General features: G+C 36.9%; 1 protein-coding gene across 13 annotated transcripts in view; it reads right to left on the bottom strand.

Moving 5' to 3' along the window:
• Positions 1 to 24,079, bottom strand: part of CDIN1 (CDAN1 interacting nuclease 1) — a 222,127-nt gene that overhangs the window by 159,239 nt on the left and 38,809 nt on the right. For all 13 annotated transcript variants that reach the window (XR_010839643.1, XR_009334519.2, XM_059056976.2 and 10 more), the window contains exons 2-3: positions 4,326 to 4,371; positions 3,369 to 3,433 (exon numbers count right to left, since the gene is read on the bottom strand). Coding sequence is in view for 11 of the 13 variants with exons in the window: in XM_059056976.2 (XP_058912959.2) it covers positions 3,369 to 3,433; positions 4,326 to 4,371 (111 nt within the window). In the remaining 2 variants the exon portion in view is untranslated. The remainder of the gene's footprint in view (positions 1 to 3,368; positions 3,434 to 4,325; positions 4,372 to 24,079) is intronic.

Genomic DNA, 24,079 nt, shown 5'->3' with positions numbered 1-24,079 from the left:
TACTGTTGTTTGGATACTTTGAAGTTTCAGTTAACCATGATGGAATCATGCTGTGGATTGTATGGTCTTTAATACAGACTTCAAATTCTGAATTGAGAACATCTCAATGCTAGCAAGAATACAGAGACAGAGGAATTCTCTGATATTGCTAGTAGAAATGTAACCATTACTATCTTTCTAGATGGTAATTTGACAACATATAATAAAATCATTAAATGCTCATTGTTTGCACTAGTAATTCCATCTACAGAAATATTAAGAAACTAATTCAAATGCAAAGACTTATACACCAAAATACGTATCACAGTATTATTTATATCAGAATATTGGAAACATATATGTTCAACAGAGGAATAATTCAGTAAATTATGATACCTTCATATGAAGTAATGAAATAAAAATGTTTATAAAACGCTCTCTTCAAAATAATATCATGTCATATATATTTTTCCAAGTATCAAATTCAGAATTCACAGTTGCACATATAGGATGACCTCATCTATGTAAAAATGGATTGACAAAAGACTGGAATGAAAAACACCAGTGGTTATCTGTGGGTGCCACAATTATGGGCAATCCATTCATTTCCTTTTTATATCACTAAAAATGTGCTTAATTTTCACAATAGGCATGTATTTCTTTTATAAAAGAAAAAAAAAGGAAGAAATCATTGAGACTGTCAAACTGCTTAAGTATGTTTTGATATAATTTTGCCTTTATTCTAATCAGCTGGGAAACAAAAAACCTTTCAAGGCCAATTTACCACAGAGAATACAGGGACATTCAACCTGCACATTTAGAACAAGAGACCTGTGAGGTCACATCATCTGAAAGGTAACAACACAGCCCGTCTACAAGCACAAAGTGCAGGGCAGAAAAGTCAGGAAGCTGGGTGGTAAAGTAAGAAACTAGTCGGACTGCTTTCCTATTAGATGGTCCATTATAGCTTAACTTCAAGATTGTGTTTCAAATGTCGTGACTCCTCAAAGTAATTGAGGTTCTCACATTTAACTAAACTTAAAGAAATACAAATATGTTTCTATATTTTCATTATTACCCAATCAACTGTTTGAGTAACCATACTTAAAGATCTTTGGTTTTGGCCTAAACTAATCAGGTAATCCAATAAAGTATGTTCATACCTCAGAAATCAAACATACTTTAAAAAAAATAATAAATTTATTTATTTATTTATTTTATTTTTTGGCTGCATCGGGTCTTCACTGCTGCGCGCGGGCTTTCTCTAGTTGCGGCGAGCAGGGACTACTCTTTGTTGTGGTGTGCGGGCTTCTCACTGCGGTGGCTTCTCTTGTTGCGGAGTACAGGCTCTAGATGCACGGGCTTCAGGAGTTGTGGCTCATGGGCTCTAGAGTGTAGGCTCAGTAGTTGTGGCGCACAGGCTTAGTTGCTCCGTGGCACGTGGCATGTTCCCAGACCAGGGCTCAAACCCGTGTCCACTGCATTGGCAGGCGGATTCTTAACCACTGCGCCACCAGGGAAGCCCCTCAAATATAGTTTTTAATGAAACTAAATATTTTAAAAGTAGCATTTAGAGATCTTAGAAATCATCTAATTAAAACGGCCTTTTTACAATGAAAAAAATGATTATTAGAGGGCAGCCCATGGCCTGTTAGCAAATCTCCAAATTTCTAGGAAATGCTTTATTTTCCCTTGTTGATGTTAACTGGGCCTTAAAATCTGTAATAGAACCATACTTTTTTTTTTTTTTTTTTTTTTTTTTTTGCAGTACATGGGCCTCTCACTGTTGTGGCCTCTCCCGCTGCGGAGCACAGGCTCCGGACGCACAGGCTCAGCGGCCATGGCTCACGGGCCCAGCCGCTCCACGGCACGTGGGATCCTCCCAGACCGGGGCACGAACCCGCGTCCCCTGCATCGGCAGGCGGACTCTCAACCACTGCGCCACCAGGAAAGCCCTAGAACCATACTTTTATATGAAAGGCTAAGACTATAAATTTTATAAATAAGGATGCATTTTTTGACACGTGAGCCACTTTTCAGTCTTTCCGTGGAGAGTCTGGTTGCCAAAGCAGTTGTTGGCTTCACAGCACTTCATGGGCCTTTCTCAATTTTATACGTATGATGTAGATGATGACTTTAATTTAAATGTTAATTTCACTGAGGAGATTATGACTTTTGAATAAGTCACTTCAAACTTTACAAAGACTTCTTAAAGAGTAACTCTCCTAGATATAAAAGTGTGTGTGTGTGTGTGTGTGTGTGTGTTTGTGTATGCATGTATATTTCTTTAACAGACACTTCTACTCAAAACAGACTATATCTTTCACCACTATGGCATAGTGAATACTTTTTTAAAAATCTAACTTCAATAACTTTTCAATAAACACTCAATTCTTAAAAAAAATGACTTTACAGAAACATAATACCAATATTTTATCTGCATATTCATTTAATTCATAGAATTTTCGTGCATAAAAATCATTGATCTAAAATCAGTGGTGTCACTCTCACCACAGAAAGATTGCTCTGTCAATCTTAAGTGTAATAATTTAAGAGCATATTTCAAACTGTTTTCCTTTCCAGTATGCTCTTAAAATATTTAAGAAAGCAACCAATAATTTCTAATGCAAACCATAACCATTTACCATTATAAGTTATTCACTCATATTACAAAGCCAAAAATTTTTCAATTTTTTAAAAATGGAGCTATTTTAAAGATTCTTTTCGTTTCAGAACAAGAGGTTGGGAACTATAATAAATTAGGCTGAATTTAAAATATCTCCTGAACATCATGTTATTGATTCAATACTCAAGACTTTCCTTTTAAAATATAAACCCCTCTTAAAATCTGACAGTTGTACATTATTATGTGTCTCCATATGTCCTTACTTGATTTATATCTTTTTTTTTGCCTTTCTAAAATGGCTAACCCAATACTGATGATGCAAAATACAACTGTACCAAAATTTAATCTTATTTTCTAATATACTTTTCAACTTGCTGATTTAAATAAGAAATAAAATTGGTTTGAGAACTTTCACATATACGTGTAGATATACGTACGCATGAACATACGCATCTATCCAAGATATGCGCTTACAATCAGCTTCAAGCATCCAACTGAGATTTTCTAATACTGGAACAATTTCTTACATAGTAAAGATTTCAGACACATGTAAATTAAGATGGTCTCACCATATTCTTTAAATCCATACAACAGAGTATTTGAGAAATTTTTAAAAATATACTTGAAGTCTTAAATAAGAGACTTAAAACAAGATGCCTTGGAATGTTATACAGAAAATCAATTTATTAATCTAATTTATTCATAATTATTATTACAATTAATAGGTATTATGATACCCTCTAGTGGGGCAGGCAGGTCATACCTCTGGTAATAACTTTCAATCGCTTCCGAAGTATGATGTTTGGCATGTGTTCTCTTAATATGTTTCTGAAACAAAATAGAAAAGATTTTTATGTTGTGTCACAGATCAGGTTCAAGAACAAAAATGACACATTTCTTGATCCCAATGTCTAACATAAAGGGCAAACCGAATAATAGTTTGGGGATTTGGGTGGTGGTAGATCTTTTTTCCCTTCTACTCTATGAACCTATGCATTTTAATCTCTATTGCGTGGCTGGGATGTCTCCAGACTGTACCACAAGGTACAGTATATATGTAAAAGCCAACAGGGTCATAGTAATTGAATCTAAATTAAGTTTGCTTAGGGTTGTAGAGGGCAAAGAAAAACTTGTTACCTGTTTCAACCTTTGTATTAATTTTGCCTCAATTCAATTCCATCTAAGTCCTCTGCACTCTAGTTTTACAATCCAATTGCCATTTTTTAACCAGAAAGAACATTGCTTAAAAACAACTTATTTGAAAACTACAAAAAGTAATTCCATAGAGACTTGCCACTTGACTGACACCTGTCATCTCATGATAAATGACTCCATTTTCTGCCTCTCTTGCCTTCTGCCACTCCAGCAATGGTCATTTATCATCATCTCTGTCAGCAATGGAAAGCGGCACTGACAGTGCAAGTCAGCAAACATTTAGCACATGGAACCACGCAACACAGGGAAATTATTATTGTCAGAATAATAATGGTTTAGCATAATTTATTACAGGTCCACCAAATAAGCAAAGGCTAGATGTTATTAGACAGATGGATGGGTAGGCTTGGCAGGCCTCCACTGAGACGCAGGCGGTGCTCGATGTGGAAAGGAGAATATCCTCCAACCCAATCAGAGAGCTGGCAGTTCAATTACAAAGAAATAAAGGGACATTCATCATTCAATTAGGCACCTGTCAACCCTCACAAAGGAGAAAACTTCTAACCTGGTACTCCTGGGAGAAGATGCTCAGCAGAGTGGCCTGCGATTGACTGGAACAAATAAAAGAAGGACAAAGTTAATTACTGGAGTGCACGGCAAAGAAACAAAAGAGAAAGGAGCTTCAAAGGTAGGCCTGCTGCCCTGTAATCTAACAGAACATGAAAACAAGTGTGGAAAAGTTGTTCCAGATGAACACCTCAAACAAAGGCTTCCTGCTGCTAGGTCAAGGAGACAGAAAAAGGGAAAAGGGAAAATATGAATGGTCTCAAAGCAAACTCTCATATGATTTGGATTTTCTTAAACTTTAGAATGATTATAAATCATATCTGTACCATGCAGGTATGTTAAAAGGGACCAAAAGAGGCAAGGTTTATTCCCATTGATAAATGATAGTTAAATCCCATAAACAGTAGAAAATGTAGTTCATTCACTGGCAACATTCTGAAATTTATTTTGTTAGCAGGTAGGTATCCTCTTCTGTAGGTCTCTCAGATTCAAGGGGGGAAACTTTGCTCTTCACTAGAAGTAGCACAGAGACCACTGGAGCATTCCCACCGATACTGGCCTGCTTTGAAAATAGAAGCTTTCATAGCAGAAAGCTGAGGTCCTTGAGGACAGCATTCCCTAAGACTTCCATAAGCCTTATTCATCTAAGACTCCATGCAATGTCAAACACCTGGCAATGAAGCAACCTGGAAAACATTCTTCCCAAGTGAGAATTTTCCTCTTACCATTGTTAACATTTAGAAATGGAACAGAATTTTTTTTTCTATAAAAAGCAATCAATAGCCCACTACTATTCTTTTTGATTGCCCCCTGTAGATACAGCTGCCTTATCATATCTTGAAAACAATTAATTATTTCTGATATATTTTCCTACCAAATGCTATCCGAACAAATTACAGTGTTAATAATTCTGCTTTTATAGTACGCCAAAGCACTGTGAATAATTAAAATTTTTCTATTCATGAATGAGACTGCTTAAGCTCATCACAGGTAATTTGGAGAGTATGAAATAAAAGCAATGACACCATATTTCTTTACTCACTGTCAGTACTGTCATCTCTTGCATATCATTACAGATTTGGCTTTTAACCCCTTTCCACTCTTATTAGATTACAAAAGAATATGTTTAAAACAAACACCATAAATGTTTATCAAGGAAAACCAATAATTACTAAAGGACTGTTTTAATAACTCAAAAGTACTGAGAAATGATTGAATAAAATTATAAATCCATTATAACTTTTTCAATGTCTCTAAAAATGGAAGCCACCTTTGAAAAAGCCAGTTCTATGTATAAAATCTTCCTATTATGCCTGGCTTGCCTGAGCTTCACAAGCAAATCACATACCCTAGCAGGGTTGCTGACAACCAACTCCTGAAAAAAAATGGCAAAGTTAAACCCAAATCTTTATAAACTACTGAATAAGTCACTATATTCGACATTTATGTACAATAAATACAGCCCTCCTCATTGCACAGCAAAATATATTTATGTTAACCAATTAATGGAAGGCAAAATGTCAGTCTCTTGGTCTCAACCAATAGGATGGAAATCATTAGATCCTTTTTTTTTTTTTTTTTTTTTTTGCGGTATGCGGGCCTCTCACTGTTGTGGCCTCTCCCGTTGCGGAGCACAGGCTCCGGACGCGCAGGCCTAGCGGCCATGGCTCCCGGGCTTAGTTGCTCCGCGGCATGTGGGATCTTCCCGGACCAGGGCACGAACCCGTGTCCCCTGCATCGGCAGGCGGATTCTCAACCACTGTGCCACCAGGGAAGCCCAATAGGATGGAAATAAATGTGCATGTAATGGGCAAGTCAGGGACCAATGACTAATGAAGAGGAAACTAAACTGAATAAAACAAAAGGATAATGGTAGACACTCAGAAAGGGAAGACTAACAGACAGCAGAAGGAATAAGCCCAAGAATAAACAAGTGCAAAGTAAGAAGTTGGTCAAGAGTTGAGAGCACTGTAAAAACTGAGGACAAGATAATGCCTTCAATCAGGAAACTGTCTTAAACAGCTTAGATTTCAATTCAGCTAAAACCATGGACATAGCCTATGGAGCAACACGTTTTCTCAGTGGCCAAGAGGGTTAGAGAGAAAATTCTAGCTTACACTGGGGGCAAAACCTGGCTAGAGTTAAAAAGAGAATATGACTTACCATAGTAAAATAGAAAGACAGACTTGGGTCCAAAAGGCTTTGGGTTTGGCTGACCAGACAAAGCTGTAGAGAACTAACTGATCTTTGCTAGGTAGTTTGTCAGTCAACGCTCTCTTCCTGTGTGTGCTAAGCTTACAGAAGAGCGTTGCGAACAAGCCCCACAACATAAAGAACGGGAGAGTAGTTTTAGTGCAACTAAGACACTGACCCCAGTGTGTATTATTTGTTACTCTCTTCCAGTGTGTGGATTCTGAGAAGGGATCCCAAGGCAAAAGACTGGTGAGTGGAGAAATCATGACCTCGAGGGTCTAGCTTCAAAGAACTCACCACCTCTGCTTGTCCCCCACTGCAGTTTCCCCTACTGTTTGATTTGATTGGCAAGAGCCACAGAAGTTACGGTTTAAATTCAACATTCCTTAGGTTCACAAAGAATATGGTTTCTGGCTAGAGAGGAAGAGAGGAGAAGATTCTGCATCACTAAAAGGCTTATCTTAAACATCACAGTCAGTCCATCAGCAGTTTTCACTGAGCATCCACAATGTCCTGAGGTCATGGGTATGGGAAAATATGCCTCCAAAATAAAAACATTAAAGTGGACAGGAATTGATTTAGAGGAAACTTTCAACATATACATGCAAAAAAGCAAAACTTAGAACATTGTCAAGTGCTCACATATTTTTTAGGGATTTAGGGAAGTAAATCATACCCTGAATCCTCACATATTTCAAGACTTTGGAGCATATACTTGTCACTCAGCATACATGTGTTTTCCATTCACATATTCAAAAATACAGTCACTTAATTTGCACAAATGCCCAAAGTCTCTTCAAAGATCATTTTGTGTTTTTTTTTCCCATGCTACCCTCCCATATTAATCTCCTCACCCTGCAGGTATCTGAGAAAAGAAGAGCATGTGAGTAGACTCCTACACTAGCTATGTAAAACCTTGTCTGAGTCGTGTGACAAATGGCTTTATAGAGCAGCAGTAGTCATGTTGCAGCAATGGGGAAACAAGCAAACAAGCATGAGGACAAAGCCAACACACTGAGGACATGTGACAGGAGATGGAAGGAGCTTGGGTCCTTGAGGACACTGTTGAGCTGCTCAAGACCATGAATTGAAGTGACTACCTTCCATACTTCTTTTGAGTAATAACACATGTCCTTTTTCTTTAAAGGAAGGAAGGAAGGGAGGGGGAAAGGAAGAGGGGGAGGGAGTGAGGGAATGGAGGAAGGGAGGGAGGGGGGGAGGAAGGAAGGGTTTCTATTTCCTAAGTGCCCAGGAAGTAGGAGACACGATCAAGGGAGGGCTCAGAGACACGGTGCCCTATCACGACGGCACCTGTACAGGATGCAATACTTGGAAGGGGCTGTCCATTTTTATACTTTCTAATTCTCTTCCTAGCTGGCAGCTACTGTATTTGGCTTCCTTGAAATTGTTCTTCTGTCTGTCACTGTGTCACTAAACTGATATACCTAGAGATCATAAATTGCTATGTGTGAATGACTTTTCCATACAGATTTTAAACATTGATGGGGTACTGATTACCCTCATTTTATATTGCATTCAAAACTTCAAATGCCAGATACATCAACAGGCAACAAACCAGTGCCCCATATAGTATTTAACTCAACGTGTCTCCACACCCGTCCAGCTAAGATACTCAGTAACCTAAAGGATATTAGAGAAAATGAACATCAGGAGGTTGAATGGGTGCAGTACAGACTTAGCTGCAATGCAACATTCGTACAAAGGGGAAGTCTTGATGTTCCCAGGTGGAGACTTAAAGCAAGTAGAACCTTCAGGAAGAAGATACTACACTTTATATTTTAAGTTCTTCCTCTTTCAAGTGCCCAACTTCTGAAAAAGACCATAAAGAAATAAATGTTTTTATTCAACTTTCAAGCTCCTTTTGCTATAGAATCTATGATGTGTCAATGTCTACACTCTAATGGGCTTGAAATCCTCTGAACAAAATGAAAATTAATTCTAGAATTTGGGAAGCAGTAAACCAACCTAAGAAGATAAAGCAAGATACTCTTACAAAGCATTTGGCTTGCAGACCTCACAAGGTACAACCTCTCTAAACCCATGAAAGAATACAATAAAACATTGGCTTTATGTGGTCAGTGATTCAGGTCACTATTCAAGGAAGGTTTTCCATAAAAGCAATTCACTTCCCTCCCTCACTCCCTCCTACACCCATACATACAAATTTGAAACACAGAGCCTTTTTTTCCCCCTCTAAAATCAAAATGGAATTCAATAAGACACCAAGGCTTGGTACAGCAGTACTACTAACTTTTTTTTTTTTAATGAAAATAACAATGTGAAGTGGAAAGAGTCCTGAGAGATTACTGGTATTCTGAGAAATTACTGGGGAGAAAAAAGGAAAAAAATATATAAACTAAATTGAAGAAATAGAGAAAAATGTATCTATCATACCCCCCACACCCATTTCTTCTTTCTAATTTCCAACTTCATATTGAGGATATAGACTACATTTTATGCCTAATAGTAGCAAATATTCCCACACATGACTATATAGATGGCACCATTAAACTTAGAAGTAATCAACTAGCACAAAAAATTCTTATAAATTACACTGTTTTATATATACAAAAAAAGTGGTTACTGTCCCAGGCACTTAACTAATTTTGCTGACAAACTGAAGTCACATCCAAAACAGCTCTATCTACAGCAAGAGCTAAGAGTTATATGAACACCTACTTTGTGCTACACACTATACTGTGCCCTTTATTTTTACCGTCATAGCAATCCTCTGAGGTAGGTACGATTATTGTCCTTATTTTAAAGATGGGGAAATGGAGAAAGAGAAGTTAAGGAAAGTACACAATTAAAGAACTAGGTAAGTGGTAGAACTGGAAATCGAAATCCAGGTCCAGTTCCAGAACCCAAGCCCTTAATCCCCATGCTAATCTGCCCTTCTAATGTGTGCTAATACCCGTTGCTTAAGGTTAAGCATTTATATGTTACATTATACTCCAAACAACCCCGAAAGGTGGGCATTCTTGCTTTTTTGATAGAAAATTGAAGTCACAGGAGGTCAAGAGTTTTGATCAAATTCTATGGCCTTAGACGATATTCCCTTTTAAAAAAACTCAAAATGCAGTTTTCCTTTAATTAACTATATAAAAAAAATTTTCCTACAGGAAACAGTCAAGGATTAAAAAATTGTTGGGTAATTTCCATTATTCTTCCTGCAGCTAAGCTGTATTTTGTCAATTACCACACCATTTCCTGAAGTGTCTCTATGTGACTGTAAATGTGTCTTTCGCTCAAATGCTATTTACTGTATACAAAGCAACTTTAAATCCTTTCCTGAACAACACAGGTATAAACCCAATCAACCTTCTCTACAGAGGACAACACCCTCCATAAGTGTTAATTTTATTATATAATGCTTAATGAAGTTTCCTAGTTATAAAATAGTACATATTCTGTGTAAAATCCATAGGTATCCATCTGTGATCCTGTGTTTTTTACTCTGTGTTTGATGTATGTGTGTCTTTCTGTCTGTCTATACACAAAAATAAAATTTCAAAAATTCTGTTTTAAACATTTTTTTAACGTCTTCATTACAAAGATATCAATATTTATTCCTGCCATAACACATTAACCTTTTAAAATTATTTTTATCATGCTTAAGACAAAACCATGTAACCACTTAGGTCATCAAATAGAACACTGCTGGGACCCCAAAAGGCACACTATCTGATCATCACTCTTTCCCTCTCACAGGTGAATCTGATCTTTATCACTTTCTTGCTTTTCTTTATAGTTTTACCACCCAAATATGTACCCCTAAATTCTATAGGTTAGCTTTGCCTGTTCATAAACTTTATTTTAATGGAACCACACACTGTGTGCTCTTTTGCATCTGTCTTCTTTCACTCAATAATATGTCTGTGAGAGTCACCCATGTTAATTTATGTGAGGTTAATTCATTTTCATTGTTGTATAGTATATTCTATTGTATAAGTATACTCCACATTTATCTATCCTATTGATGAACATCTGAACTGTTTCCAGTCTTTTGTAATGAGCATAATGCTGCTGTGAACATTCCTGCACGTGTTTCCTGGTGCATGTGTGTACACATTTCCGATGCGTATAAATGCAGAAGTGGAATTCTGGGTCATCTGACATGCAAATCTCTAGCAAATTTCTGACATGCAAATCTTAAACCTATATTTAGGTTTAAATCTATCATCTTACTGAATGCTAATTTTCTTAATCACTGTACATTCCTTTCTTCTCCTTTTTTGTATTCTTTTAAATTGATTTACTACTTATTCTTCATTATTTTTCCCCTGGCAACTTGGAAGTTGAATGTCCCCTTGGTGATTAATTGCTGCCTGGAAAATACAAAAACTTTGCAACACTATCTATATTTCTCCCCTTCTGACATATAGAATATTACTGACGTTGTTTTAATTCAACATATATCTTAAAATTCACAAGACATTGCTGTTGTTTTATACAGTTTCTGTTCATTCTGATATATCCACATATGAACCATTTCATTGACCTTCTTTCCTTCCTTTTCCACTCTTCCATCCAGAATAATTTTCTTTTAATAATTCCAGCAGTGCAGATGTGTTGGTGATATCAAATTTCAAATTTCAGCTCTTTTCAATGATAATGTGCCTTATTTCTCTACCCAGTTTTAAGATATTTTTTAACTTTGGTTATTAGGAGTTTTAACTCTGGTATTTAGTAAGCTCCTGCTTACAGTTTGTTGGACTTCTTAAATATATGACTGGATACATTTCAACATTTTGAATGTTCTCAAGTATTATTTCTTTAAACTTGCTTTAACACTCTGTTTCTCCTGCCCAAGACTCCAAATAAGTGTATGTTAGCCCTCCCTACTGTATCCTCTATCTCTTACTCTCTTCATATTTTACATCGTTTTGTTATTCTTTGTTATTCTCTGTTACACTCTAGATATTTTCTTTTCATCTATCTCCCAGTTCACTAATTCTCTCTTCAGTAATGTCTAACTTGCTATTAAATACATCCATTGAGTTAAATCCATCCAATTTCAATTACTGTATTTGTCACTTGTAGATTTTCTATTTGATTCTTTTTTCAAATAAGTTCCCTGAAGAGTTTCAATCTTCTCTTTTAACATCTTGAATAAACTGTGATTATAAAAATTCTGTTTAGTAGTTCCAATATCCAGAGCCCCTTTAAGTCTATTTCTACAGTTTCTACTGGTTCCCATTTATGTTGTCACGTGTCCTCATGTGACTGAGTATCTCCCTTTATGTGCCATACTACTTGAAAAACTGCTTTATAAATAATCTGAATATGAAAATGGTTAACTTTCTCCAGAGAGGATTCTGACTTGATTCTGGGAGCACTAGGAGTCCAGGATCACCTTAGTCCAATTTCAGGTATTGAATTTTTAGGCCAGTGAAGTAAACTTGAAGGTGAAATATAGTAATGTAGAGCTGTTTTACTTTCAGTCCAGATTAACTCCTAGGGTATAGCCCGTTAGGGTCCCACCTCAAAGCTTGGGACATTTGCAAGAGTTCCCACCTTTGGTGGACCCTGGTCTCTAAACCTTGTCCTCCAGCTCTATAAAGCTGTCAAAGGTTCTGTTCAGGACGTGGCTAGACTATATCTGCTGAAAAGGTAATCAAATTTGAATTTAATGATTAAAAAGTTAGTTCCCCCCAAAACCCTTATTTTCAAAAATTAATGCATTACTAACTAACCAATAGATTAAAGAGGAAATCACAATGAAAATAAAAATACATAAAAGTGAGCAATGACAGTAGTGTGTATCAACAGTTGTGGGAAATGTATTGCATTAATTGGATATAAAGGGAAAAAAGGAAGAAACCGATTTTATTCTAGGAGGTTCTGGAAAACTGAAGATCCCAGCAAACAAAACAAAATAGGAAAAGAAATAAGAGAATCAAAAAGGAAAGAAACAAAATGCTCCCTCTTTGAAGATGAGAAGAGAATCAATAAACAAAGAGAATCTATAAGCAAAAATTTTAAACACTAATAAGAGATCTCAGAAAGGTAACTATATATAAGATTAAAATAAAAAATAGAATTATTATAAAACAGTAATATTAAATTAGAAAATGAAATAGAAAAAATGGACCTCATTCACTATAATAAAAAACCATAAAGTTTTTTTATACATATATATTTAACAAAAATATGTAAAACCTTTGAAGAAAGTTATAAAACATTACTGAAGAGCAAAAGAGAGTTCCTGACTAAATAAAGAGATATTTTTCCAAAGAAAGTATCATGGGTAAAAAGATAGTATTAATTAAACTGTCAATTCCCTACACATTAATCTATGATTTTTTTTTTTTTTTAAAGCTCCAGGACAGTCTATTTGAGGGAGGGGTGGAGAGTGACCATCGTCCCTCCGGGTGCCGTGGTCAAAGCTCACCCAGGGAGTACACTCTCCCTTGGGTCCAGCTGCCTCACCAGGCCCTTCGGCAGCAGTAGGGGAACCAAATTCATAACAGAGTTTTCTGGTAGGATGAGATAAATTTATCTTAAAATCCATGAAGAAGAATGTCAGAAATAGTTAATAAATTCTGAAAAGCAAAAACAAAGTGATATCTCACTCTACCAGATATCAACATGGATACATTTCAAAAAATAGAGTACTTAACAAAAAACAAAAGAAAGCATGCTACAGAATTATACACACATTTGTCACCATTTATATAAAAAAACAGCAAAATATAATTACCTTTTTTGTTCATGGACATTTATGGATACAGTAAAAGAAATACATGAGGCTGATAAACACTAAACTCAAGACAATGGTTACCTCAGGTGAAAGAGAAGGGGAAAGGAATCAAAGAGCTCTTTTTAAAAAAAATAATAATTTTTTTATTTTTAAAAATTTGTAATTAAAAATTTTTTTAATTTAAAATTTGTAATTTTTTACAAATTTTTTTAAAAATAAAAATATGAAGGGGAAAAAACTGTAGACAGCATCAGGATATTTCATTTCTGTAAAAGTAAAAAGCATCTGAAGCAAATATAAACAGAGGTAGGTTCAAAGAGTTCATTATACTATTCTGTGCTCTATGTGTGCTATATTTCATAATAAAATTAAATAGGAGAAGAAAAATGGAAAGAATTGAAGGAGCTGGATAAATTGATCTAAAATTTTTTTTCTGCTCTAAGTCCCACCCTATTCTAAACGTTCTGATTTAATTAGAGGCTTAAGCACCTATACTTCTTTCCTTTCTAATTAAATTTGGGTTTTAACTTTTTAGAATGAGTCATAACATAAATCAGATAAAGAATAAGAAGCCTGGGTGAAAGACACTTAATTTTGCTTCTAAGACCAGATGTCGGGTCATTTTTCTCTAAAGCAATCCCAATAACTTCAACACAATATAATAGATACACCTGTAAGAAATATTTATCAATTCTTTCTTCCTATAATAATTTATTCTGATTTCATTCTTTAATAAGTCAGATAAAAGTACAGTATTAGAAACACTTAAGTTTGTAGAAATTTTATTATGATTGCCAGAAAGAGAGCAAGAGAAAGTTAACAGATAATGATAGTCTGATAACAATAGCCTGTATGGGAAGATATTTATAATTCTTGCCGGGTTGGTAAAAATTCAACTTTCTTCCACCTTTGCATGGAGTATTAGCTAGTGTATTTTCCATCCTTTCCTCTCCTCTGGCTAGTCTTCATTTACTTCCGAGCATGCTTCTGTCTTTAAGCCACAACCTGTCTACACCTTTCAAACTACTGTCCACTGTTTCTCTTCACTACCAAATGTCTTTGTCTAGGAGGTCTTTGGTTCAGTAAATCCTATTCGGCCTCCAACCCACCGCAATCTCACTTCTGTACTCACTCCTTAATTGAAAAAGACATACTTCTTACCTTAGCTAACCTCATCACAATATTTTTTACCTTTGACTATCTTCCCTTTCTTAAAAATCTTTCCTATGAATTCCAGGAAACTATTTTCTAAAACCTCCCCTTCTCCCCTGCTAACCATCTATCTTTCTCTCTCCCACTGGCTGCTAGCCTCTTCCCTGGGGTTTCCTGGGGTGGGGGAGTGGATGGGGAGGGAGGAAGTCTCTCCAACCCTCTTCTTCTCTTCATTCTACTTGCTCGTGTGGGTGACAGCACACCCTGCTGTGTTCCCAACAATTACTGTCATAACTTCCAAACATACATATACATGTTTCCAGCCTCCACCCCTACTCAGAATCACATTCTCAATTTTATAGCCCCTTATGGGACATTTCCCCTATTTGGCCGAATGCATCTTAAAATCAAATTTACCACCATACTCCTTTCCCACAACTGTGTTTCATACCCAAACGTTCTTAAATAGATTATTTCCATAAAGGTAGACAGCTGGGCTACAAATCCCAAGGTCATTCTTGATTCTTCCCTCTCCCTCACACCTGAAACATCTAAGGAGTCATGAAGTCCTGCTGATTCTGCAATCAAAAGTTTTTTTCACATTTGTCCCTACTTCCCTAAATGACAAAATAGATTCCTGATTCATTTCCCTTGCCTCCTATCTCTATACTCTTTAATCCAACCTCTAATTTACCAACAAACAGACCTACTAGAGCATGGACTTGAGGATATGGGGAGGGGGAAGGGTAAGCTGTGACGAAGTGAGAGAGTGGCATGGACATATATACACTACCAAATGTAGGGTGGATAGCTAGTGGGAAGCAGCTGCATGGCACAGGGAGATCAGCTCGGTGGTCTGTGACCACCTAAGGGTGGGATAGGGAGGGTGGGAGGGAGGGAGACTCAAGAGGGAAGAGATATGGGAACATATGTATATGTATAACTGATTCACTTTGTTGTAAAGTGGAAACAAACACACCATTGTAAAGCAATTATACTCCAATAAAGATGTTAAAAAAAAATTCACATCTGATGATGTACCCTCTTGGCTTGAAAATCCCAGGAGGCATCAACTACCTATAGAACGAAGTTCATACTCATGAGCAAGGCACTTGAGGCCTTTCTCAACCTGGCTTTAGGGCCCTTCTTTTTAGCCCTTCCACAATGCTTTCCCACCTTCAATCCCCCAAGCAGTTTATACTTTAATCTCACCACATCGCCATAAATTACCACCTTCTTTCTGGAGTCTAGAATGTTCTTTGAATCTCCTCATTCTATTTGGAGAACTTCTACCCTTTAGGGTAAAATTGGACACAGGATACTCCTATATGACTTGCTATCACTATTAAATCAAGCTATTTTAGTAAATGGAATATTTCAAGAAATATCATAGAGTTTTTAGACCAAGCCCAACCCTCTCGTTTTAAAAGTGACAAAAGTAAAAGTCACAGAGATGAAATGATTTGCCCAAAGTTACGTAAAGGATTATTTTACACCAGGTACATGTAAATCAAGGAAAAAATAAGTTGTGCTACAAGCAGGACTTACTGAAATAATACTTAGCTATGTCATCTTAACAGATGAGAATATCACATATTTTCAATCATTTCAATAATCATAATGTATCTGTGACCAATGTGTATAAATTAAAACATAAACACAAATAAAAAAGCAAAATATACTAGAATACAAATTATATCACCAGTAGTCCCCAAACCCCCAAGTTCCCACTTTTTACCACCAAAAAATGCAATGAATGGGAGATCAAAATTTTGAATTTTACTTCTCAATGACAGTTCTTTTTACTATAAATGCAAATTTTATATAACCTCACAAAATGGAAAGTGATTATTTTTCCAGGTAACGTGTCACTTTCCCTGACTTAGGACCATTTTTTAGCCCTCTGGAATACTAGTTTTCTCTTACAAATTTCTGACAGACATCTTTATGTACTCCATAATTATTTTTTAAACAATAGGGAGCATCAAAAGTTGTACTGTTAAGGGAGCACCAATAGGTACTGTCTTTATTCTTGAGGTGTTTAAATTCTAATTGGAAAAAAATCACTTAATATTTCGAAGTCTCAGTTTCACTGTATATGGATTCCATGACTTTAGAGTCTATTTTCACCTTGAAAGTTCTGTGATTTTTATCTGTTCTACAACTCCAAGATTTAGATTTATTAAGTTTCTCTCCGCTTAAAGCCCTAAAACTTTTAAGTATAGTTTATCAGAAAACTGTGCCATGGTCCTTATAATAATGACTTGTACTCATGTTGACACCAGACATTTCTATATGGGCCTAATATAGCAGGTCTATTCTAGGTCAATAGCTAGAGTGATTAAATTGTTTATTAAGACTTCCAGGCATTTAAAGTAATCAGACCACAGTATGAGAACATGGGAGGAAAATAATTAACTCCCTTCATTCACCATTGATTATAAGGTACCACATCCCCCACTAGAGGTTAAATAATCACTTGATGGGTCTAGCACCACAACTATTTCATTGATGAAATACCAGTCTCCCCCAGATCACCGTATTTTTTTGATACAGACTGAACACAGATACTTAATGAAAGAACCACCAGATCTTTACCTGAAAAGTTGACTTTAAAAAATATATAAATATAAAAATATAAATATGTAAATAAATATAAACATTCAACTTCACAATTCTTCAAGTATTGAAAGAGTTTTTTTATGAGATGGTCTCTGGCTTGAACTAGGTAATCCCAGGAAAAGAGACAAAGTATGTCATGAGGACCTATAAGGGCCCCCCACCTCTGTGCAGCAACTTCAAATTGAAGGAAGATAAAAGGTAATCCTTACTTTTAAAATGAGTTTGGTTTTAGAAAGGTATTTGTTAGAAAGGTTGAAAATATAAGCCTTAGACCTAAAATAGCACCATATAACATTGTTCATTTTCCTCAGTAATATTCAGTGCTGAAAAGACTAAAGATTCTGATCAACCTTCAGATAGCTTTCTTAAACAGTTGCTTATCAAAACCAAATGAACTGGGGCTTCCCTGGTGGCGCAGTGGTTGAGAGTCCGCCTGCCGATGCAGGGGACACGGGTTGGTGCCCTGGTCCGGGAAGATCCCACATGCCGCGGAGCGGCTGGGCCCCTGCGTGTCTGGAGCCTGTGCTCCGCAACGGCAGAGGCCACAACAGTGAAAGGCCCACATACCGCAAAAAAACAAAACAAAACAAAAAAAACCCACCAAATGAATTAATTTCACTTTCTGAAGTCCTTACTTAAAAATAAAAATTTACTAAACATCCTACCATACATAGTCAAACACTTTAGTTTCCTATGACTGCTGTAACAAATGACAATGTATTTGAAAAAGGGGACTTTGGGAGCTAATTCGGGTTAGATTAGGTCATGAGCATAGGGCCCTTATGAGGGGATTACTGTAGTGGCCTTATAAGAAGAGGAAGAGAGAGATCACTTTGAAAGCATGCACCAAGGAAAGGCCAAGTGAGGACATAGTGAGAAGGTGGCCACCTGCAAGCCAGGAAGAGTCCTCACCAGGACCTAACCATGCTTGGCACACTGATCTTGAACTTCCATTCTCCAGAACTGTGAGAAAATAAATGTCTGCTGTCTAAGCCATCCAGCCTATGGTATTTTGTTACAACAGCCCAAAAGGAATTAGACATCTGGGGTCCTTTCACAATAGGCCACGCTTTGAGAGCTAATGATTAATCACTCACTTCTCCAATATTCCCAGCTAGCTAGTTAATTCTTCAAGTTTTAGGGCTGGGTCAGGCCCTTTCGAGTTCTTCCCTAACTGAGTCTCTTTCTTGGGAAGTAGATTCTAAAAACTTCTCCACCCAAAAAATGAAAAAAAATAAAATTATGCCTGCATCAGCTTATTACTTATACTGAGTTTTATGAAACAAGCTGATTTTACTTCATGTTGTCCAATTTTTTTTCCTCCGGATTTCAAATGTTTTCTGGGTTTGTTTATACAGAAAATGCCTTGAATGGACCTCTTTTCTGAGGGAATTTCTCAGTTTATGAAATCCTGCTAGAATACCAAGTCATTCTGCCAACTCTGCATCATCACAGGTGAATGAATGAACATCTAGAGGCTAATTTAATTCTGTGACCAAAATCTTACTTGCCTATGTCTAACGAACACAATTTTATAAACTCTTCACAAAGTAAAAAAGTTTAGAATATTGTTTAAAACCATTTAAACATTCCCTTATTCTTTTTCTATTCAAAAATATATGTTCTGCCCTCCTAATTTTTCTTAATTTAATAGGTCACAGAGATCTTATATAAAACTAGTAAAAATGACTGACCAAGATTCACTTTATAATGGTTATCATTTATAAAGATAAAACTATCATCTTTACCACTTTCTTCCCAAATAAATTTTCAGCTTTATTAATATAATGGTAGTAATAATCTCATATTTTTTCCCTTTTATTCCATATTCCCAGCCCCCAATTACTAAACTGATACTTTTCATTTAAGAAGTTAACAAGGAAATGCAGGAATTGGCATAAAAGTAACTTCGTTAATACTTAGTGCTTCTACATGGCCTCAGTTGTGTTCTTATGAGGTCAGCAAACTATTTGAAGCTTTAGATGCTATATTTTCCCTACTACATTAGTTTGAAAAAACTGTAGATTTTCAACCTTCTCTAAAAACATCATCATCATGATATGGACTATAATTATTCTCCAGCCACCCCACTTTAATAATAAATGCTGAGAATATTAAAACAATAAATGGAATGCCTTAAAATGCATTAAGCTCTTCTCTGATTAAACACAAAATTTTAACTCTTACCACAGGCCTTTTATTCTTAATTCACAATCAAATTCTTTTGGCAGTTAATCTCAGCACTTAGTGTCATTCACTCCAATAAAACCAATCTTAAATGGCTATAAATGCCTTTCCTACTTCTCTATGTGTTTTAAGAGAAACCAGAGGAGAAGCATAAATGGAGTTCAGTCACTAAGACTATGCACAACACAATTATGCTGTTACACACTAACTTTCACCAGAATATCCTATTTGTAACTTTTCCCCATTTCTGTTGAACTCTGTTTAATCAAGAGTTGGCACTCAACAAACACCACTGATCCTGGTGATGATGATGACAAACATAGCAACATTGGTGGTTAGTTACCTAGGTCCAAGCACCACTCTATTTAATTATCATCACTATAATAATAAAAGCACTAGTAGTATTTAAGAAACTGAGGGAAAGGGAGAAGTATCTTATCCAAATTAACACAGCCAGCATGTGAAAACAGACAGTTTGTCCTCAAACCCTGTGTTCTTAATACAGCGTCCAGATGATAAAACAAAATTACTTTCAAGAACCAATACTCCAGGGGGGCAGAGTCAAGATGGTGTACTAGGAGGACGCGGAATTCACGTCTCCTCACAACTAGGGCACCTACCAGGCACTGGTGGGGGACCACAGACATCTAAGGGGATGGGAGGAACCCCCAGCCACCGGGTAGGACATGGGGTGTGAGGGGAGTGAAGAGGGTAAGAAGTGCACGGGGACTGGACTGGTGCCCCTGAGGGGCAGCTGGGGGAGGGTAAGAGATCCCACGCTGAAAGGGGGAAATTGGGGAACCATTAGGAGGGCAGAGGATCACAAGGGAGCATGGCCAGGTTTCCATTGCCCCCTTGGACCCCCAGGAACCTGCTGAGATCCTGGGCCTGATCCTCTGCCCACTGAGGTCCTCTCCAGACACGAGGGTCCTGAGGGAGTGGGAGGGAGGGAAGGGGGAACAAAAGTAAAGGTCGGACTTCAGGGACCAGCACCCCTGAGGGATATCTGGGGGAGGGAAGGAGTTCCTACACCCAGCGGGACCCACCCACAGTTAGGGGTCTAGTGGCCCAGTGGGGGGCAGATGGGGGAGATCCTGGCAGAGACCATGGGGGAGGGGCATGAAGAAACGCAAGGTAACACAGCCAGTGCCTTCCCTGTCCAAGCCTGTTGAGCACCAGGGCCTAATCCTCTGCCCTCAGAGCCTCCCTCCTGCCCCACAGAGCCCAAGCCCTGCCCCTACACCCTCTCTCAGGCCCCTACCTCCAAACTCCCGAACTCCACACTCTAGAGGCCCTCCTTTTCACACGCTGCCTCTCACCTTCTCTGCAGGTACTAAGCAGAGGTCCCACCCCATACTCAAACATCACCCCCGCCACCCACCTAGGTCCCACCCCACCCTAAACCCTGCCCCTGCCTAAGTTCCACACCTGCCTAAACTCCGCCCCCATAGCCAAGGCTATTTTTCTTTTTTTTTCTTTATATTTTCCTCTTTTAGATTGGGGTTGTTTTACCTTGCTGATTCATTGTTGTTGATTCTTTTATATTTTTATTTTTCTAAATAAATCTTTTATTTTTCTAATTTTATTTTATTTTTTATACTTTGTTAGTGATCTCTCCTTTTGGCTTGCCCCCCCGCCTGCTTTTTTTTTTTCCTTTTTCTGTTGTGGTTTTATTTTACCTTGTTGCAGTTGTTCCAATTATAGTTTTGTTATTCCTAATATATTTTTTATCTTTCTAATTTTATTTCTTTTATATTCTTTGATATTGTACTGCTCCTTATTTTCTTTCTTTCTTTTTTTTCTTTCTTTTTTTTTTTTTTTTTAACTGTGCCACGAAGCTTGTGCGATCTTGGTTCCCTGGACGGAGGTTAGGCCTGAGCTCCTGTGGTGGGAGTTCTGAGGGCAAACCGCTAGACTAACAGAGAACCTCAGACCCCAGGGAACATCAATCGGAGTGAGGCCTCCTGGAGGTCCTCATCTCAGCACCAAGACCCGGCTCTAATCCAACTGCCTGCAAACTCCAGTGATGGACGTCTCAGGCCAAACAACTAGTATGACAGGAATACAGCACCACCCATCAAAAAAATAAATAAATGACAAAAAAAAATGTGTTACACACGAAGGGGCAAGGTAAAAACCTACAAGACAAAATAAATGAAGACGTAATAGGCAACCTACCTGAAAAAAAATTCAGAGTAATGATAGTAAAGATGGTCTAAAATCTCGGAAACAGAATGGAGAAAATATAAGAAACATTTAACAAGGATCTAGAAGGATTAAACAGCAAACAAACAGTAATTAACAACACAGTTACTGAAATTAAAAATACTCTAGAAGGAATAAATAACAGAATAACTGAGGGAGAAGAACAGATAAGTGAGCTGGAAGACAAAATGGTAGAAATAACTGCCAGGGAGCAGAATAAAGAAAAAAGAATGAAAAGAATTGAAGACAGTCTCAGAGACCTCTGGGACAACATTAAATGCATCAACATTCTAATTATAGGGGTCCCAAAAAAAAGAAGAGAAAAAGAAAGGGTCTGAGAAAATACTTGAAGAGGTTATAGTTGAAAACTTCCCTAACATGGGAAAGGAAATACTCAGTCAAGTCCAGGAAGCGCAGAGACTCCCATACAGGATAAACCCAAAGAGAAACACGCTGAGACACATATTAATCAAACTATCAAAAATTAAATACAAAGAAAAAGTATTAAAAGCATCAAGAGAAAAGCAACAAATAACATACAAGGGAATCTCCATAAGATTAACAGCTGAGTTTTCAGCAGAAACTCTGCAAGCCAGAAGGGAGTGGCAAGACACGTTTAAGGTGATGAAAGGGAAAAACCTACAACTGAGATTACTCTACCCAGCAAGGATCTCATTCAGATTTAATGGAGAAATTAAAATCTTTATAGATAAGCAAAAGTTAACAGAATTCAGCACCATCAAACCAGCTTTACAACAAATGCTAAAGGAACTTCTCTAGGCAGGAAACACAAGAAAGGAAAAGACCCACAAAAACAAACCCAAAACAATTAAGAAAATGGTAATAGGAACATACATATCGATAATTACCTTAAATGTAAAGGGATTAAATGCTCCAACCAAAAAACACAGACTGGCTGAAGGCATACAAAAAAAGACCCGTACATATGCTGCCTACAAGAGACACACTTCAGACCTAGGGACACATACAGATTGAAAGTGAGGGGATGGAAAAAGATATTCCATGCAAATGGAAATCAAAAGAAAGCTGGAGTAGCAATTCTCATATCAGACTAAATAGACTTTAAAATAAAGACTACTAAAAGAGACAAAGAAGGACACTACATAATGATCAAGGGATCAATCCAAGAAGAAAATATAACAACTGTAAATATGTATGCACCCAACATAGAAGCACATCAATACATAAGGCAAATGCCAACAGCCATAAGAGGGGAAATCAACAGTAACACAAATTTTAACACCCCACTGTCACCAATGGACAGATTACCCAAAATGAAAATAAATAAGGAAACACAAGCTTTAAATGACACATTTAACAAGATGGACTTAATTGATATTTACAGGACATTCCATGCAAAAATAACAGAATACACTTTCTTCTCAAGTGCTCATGAAACATTCTCTGGGAGAATCACGTCAGGTCACAAATCAAGCCTTGGTAAATTTAAGAAAATTGAAGTCATATCAAGTATCTTTTCCGACCAAATGCTATGACACTAGATATGAATTACAGGAAAAAACTGTAAAAAATACTAACACATGGAGGCTAAACAATATGCTACTAAATAACCAAGAGATCACTGAAGAAATCAAAGAGGAAATAAAAAAAATACCTAGAAACAAATGACAATGAAAACAGGATGACCCAAAACCTATGGGATGCAGCAAAAGCAGTTCTAAGAGGGAAGTTTATAGCAATACAATCCTACCTCAAGAAACAAGAAACACCTCAAATAAACAACCTATCTTACACCTAAAGCAATTAGAGAGAGAAGAACAACAACAACAACAAAAAAAAAACAGTTAGCAGAAGGAAAGAAATCATAAAGATCAGATCAGAAAAAAGTGAAAAAGAAATGAAGGAAACAATAGCAAAGATCAATAAAACTAAAACCTTGTTTTTTCAGAAGATAAAAAAAAATTGATAAACCCTTAGGCAGACAAATCAAGCAAAAAAGGGAGAAGACTCAAATCAACAGAATTAGAAATGAAAAAGGAGAAGTAACAACTGACCCTGCAGGAATAGAAAGCATCATGAGCGATTACTACAAGCAACTATATGCCAATAAAATGGATAACCTGGAAAAAATGGACAAATTCTTAGAAAAGCAGAACCTTCTGAGGCTGAACCAGGAAGAAATAGAAAAGATAAACAGACCAATCACAAGCACTGAAATTGAGACTGTGATTAAAAATCTTCCAACAAACAAAAGCCCAGGACCAGATGGATTCACAGGTGAATTCTATAAAAGATTTAGAGAAGAGCTAACACCTAACCTTCTCAAAATCTTCCAGAGGCAGAGGCAGGAACACTCCCAAACTCATTCTACAAGGCCACCATCACCCTGATACCAAAACCAGACAAAGATGTCACAAAAAAAGAAAACTACAGGCCAATATCTCTAATGAACATAGATGCAAAAATCCTCAACAAAATACTAGCAAACAGAATCCAACAGCACATGAAAAGGATCATACACGATGATCAAGTGGGGTTTATCCCAGGAATGCAAGGATTCTTCAATATATGCAACTCAATCCATGTGATAAACCATACTAACAAACTGAAGGATAAAAACCATATGATCATTTCAATAGATGCAGAAAAAGCTTTTGACAAAAGTCAACACCCGTTTATGATAAAAA

The sequence above is a fragment of the Kogia breviceps genome, chromosome 3, assembly GCF_026419965.1.
Source record: "Kogia breviceps isolate mKogBre1 chromosome 3, mKogBre1 haplotype 1, whole genome shotgun sequence".
NCBI classification, from domain to species: domain Eukaryota; kingdom Metazoa; phylum Chordata; class Mammalia; order Artiodactyla; family Physeteridae; genus Kogia; species Kogia breviceps.
This window is presented reverse-complemented; position numbering and strand designations above follow the sequence as displayed.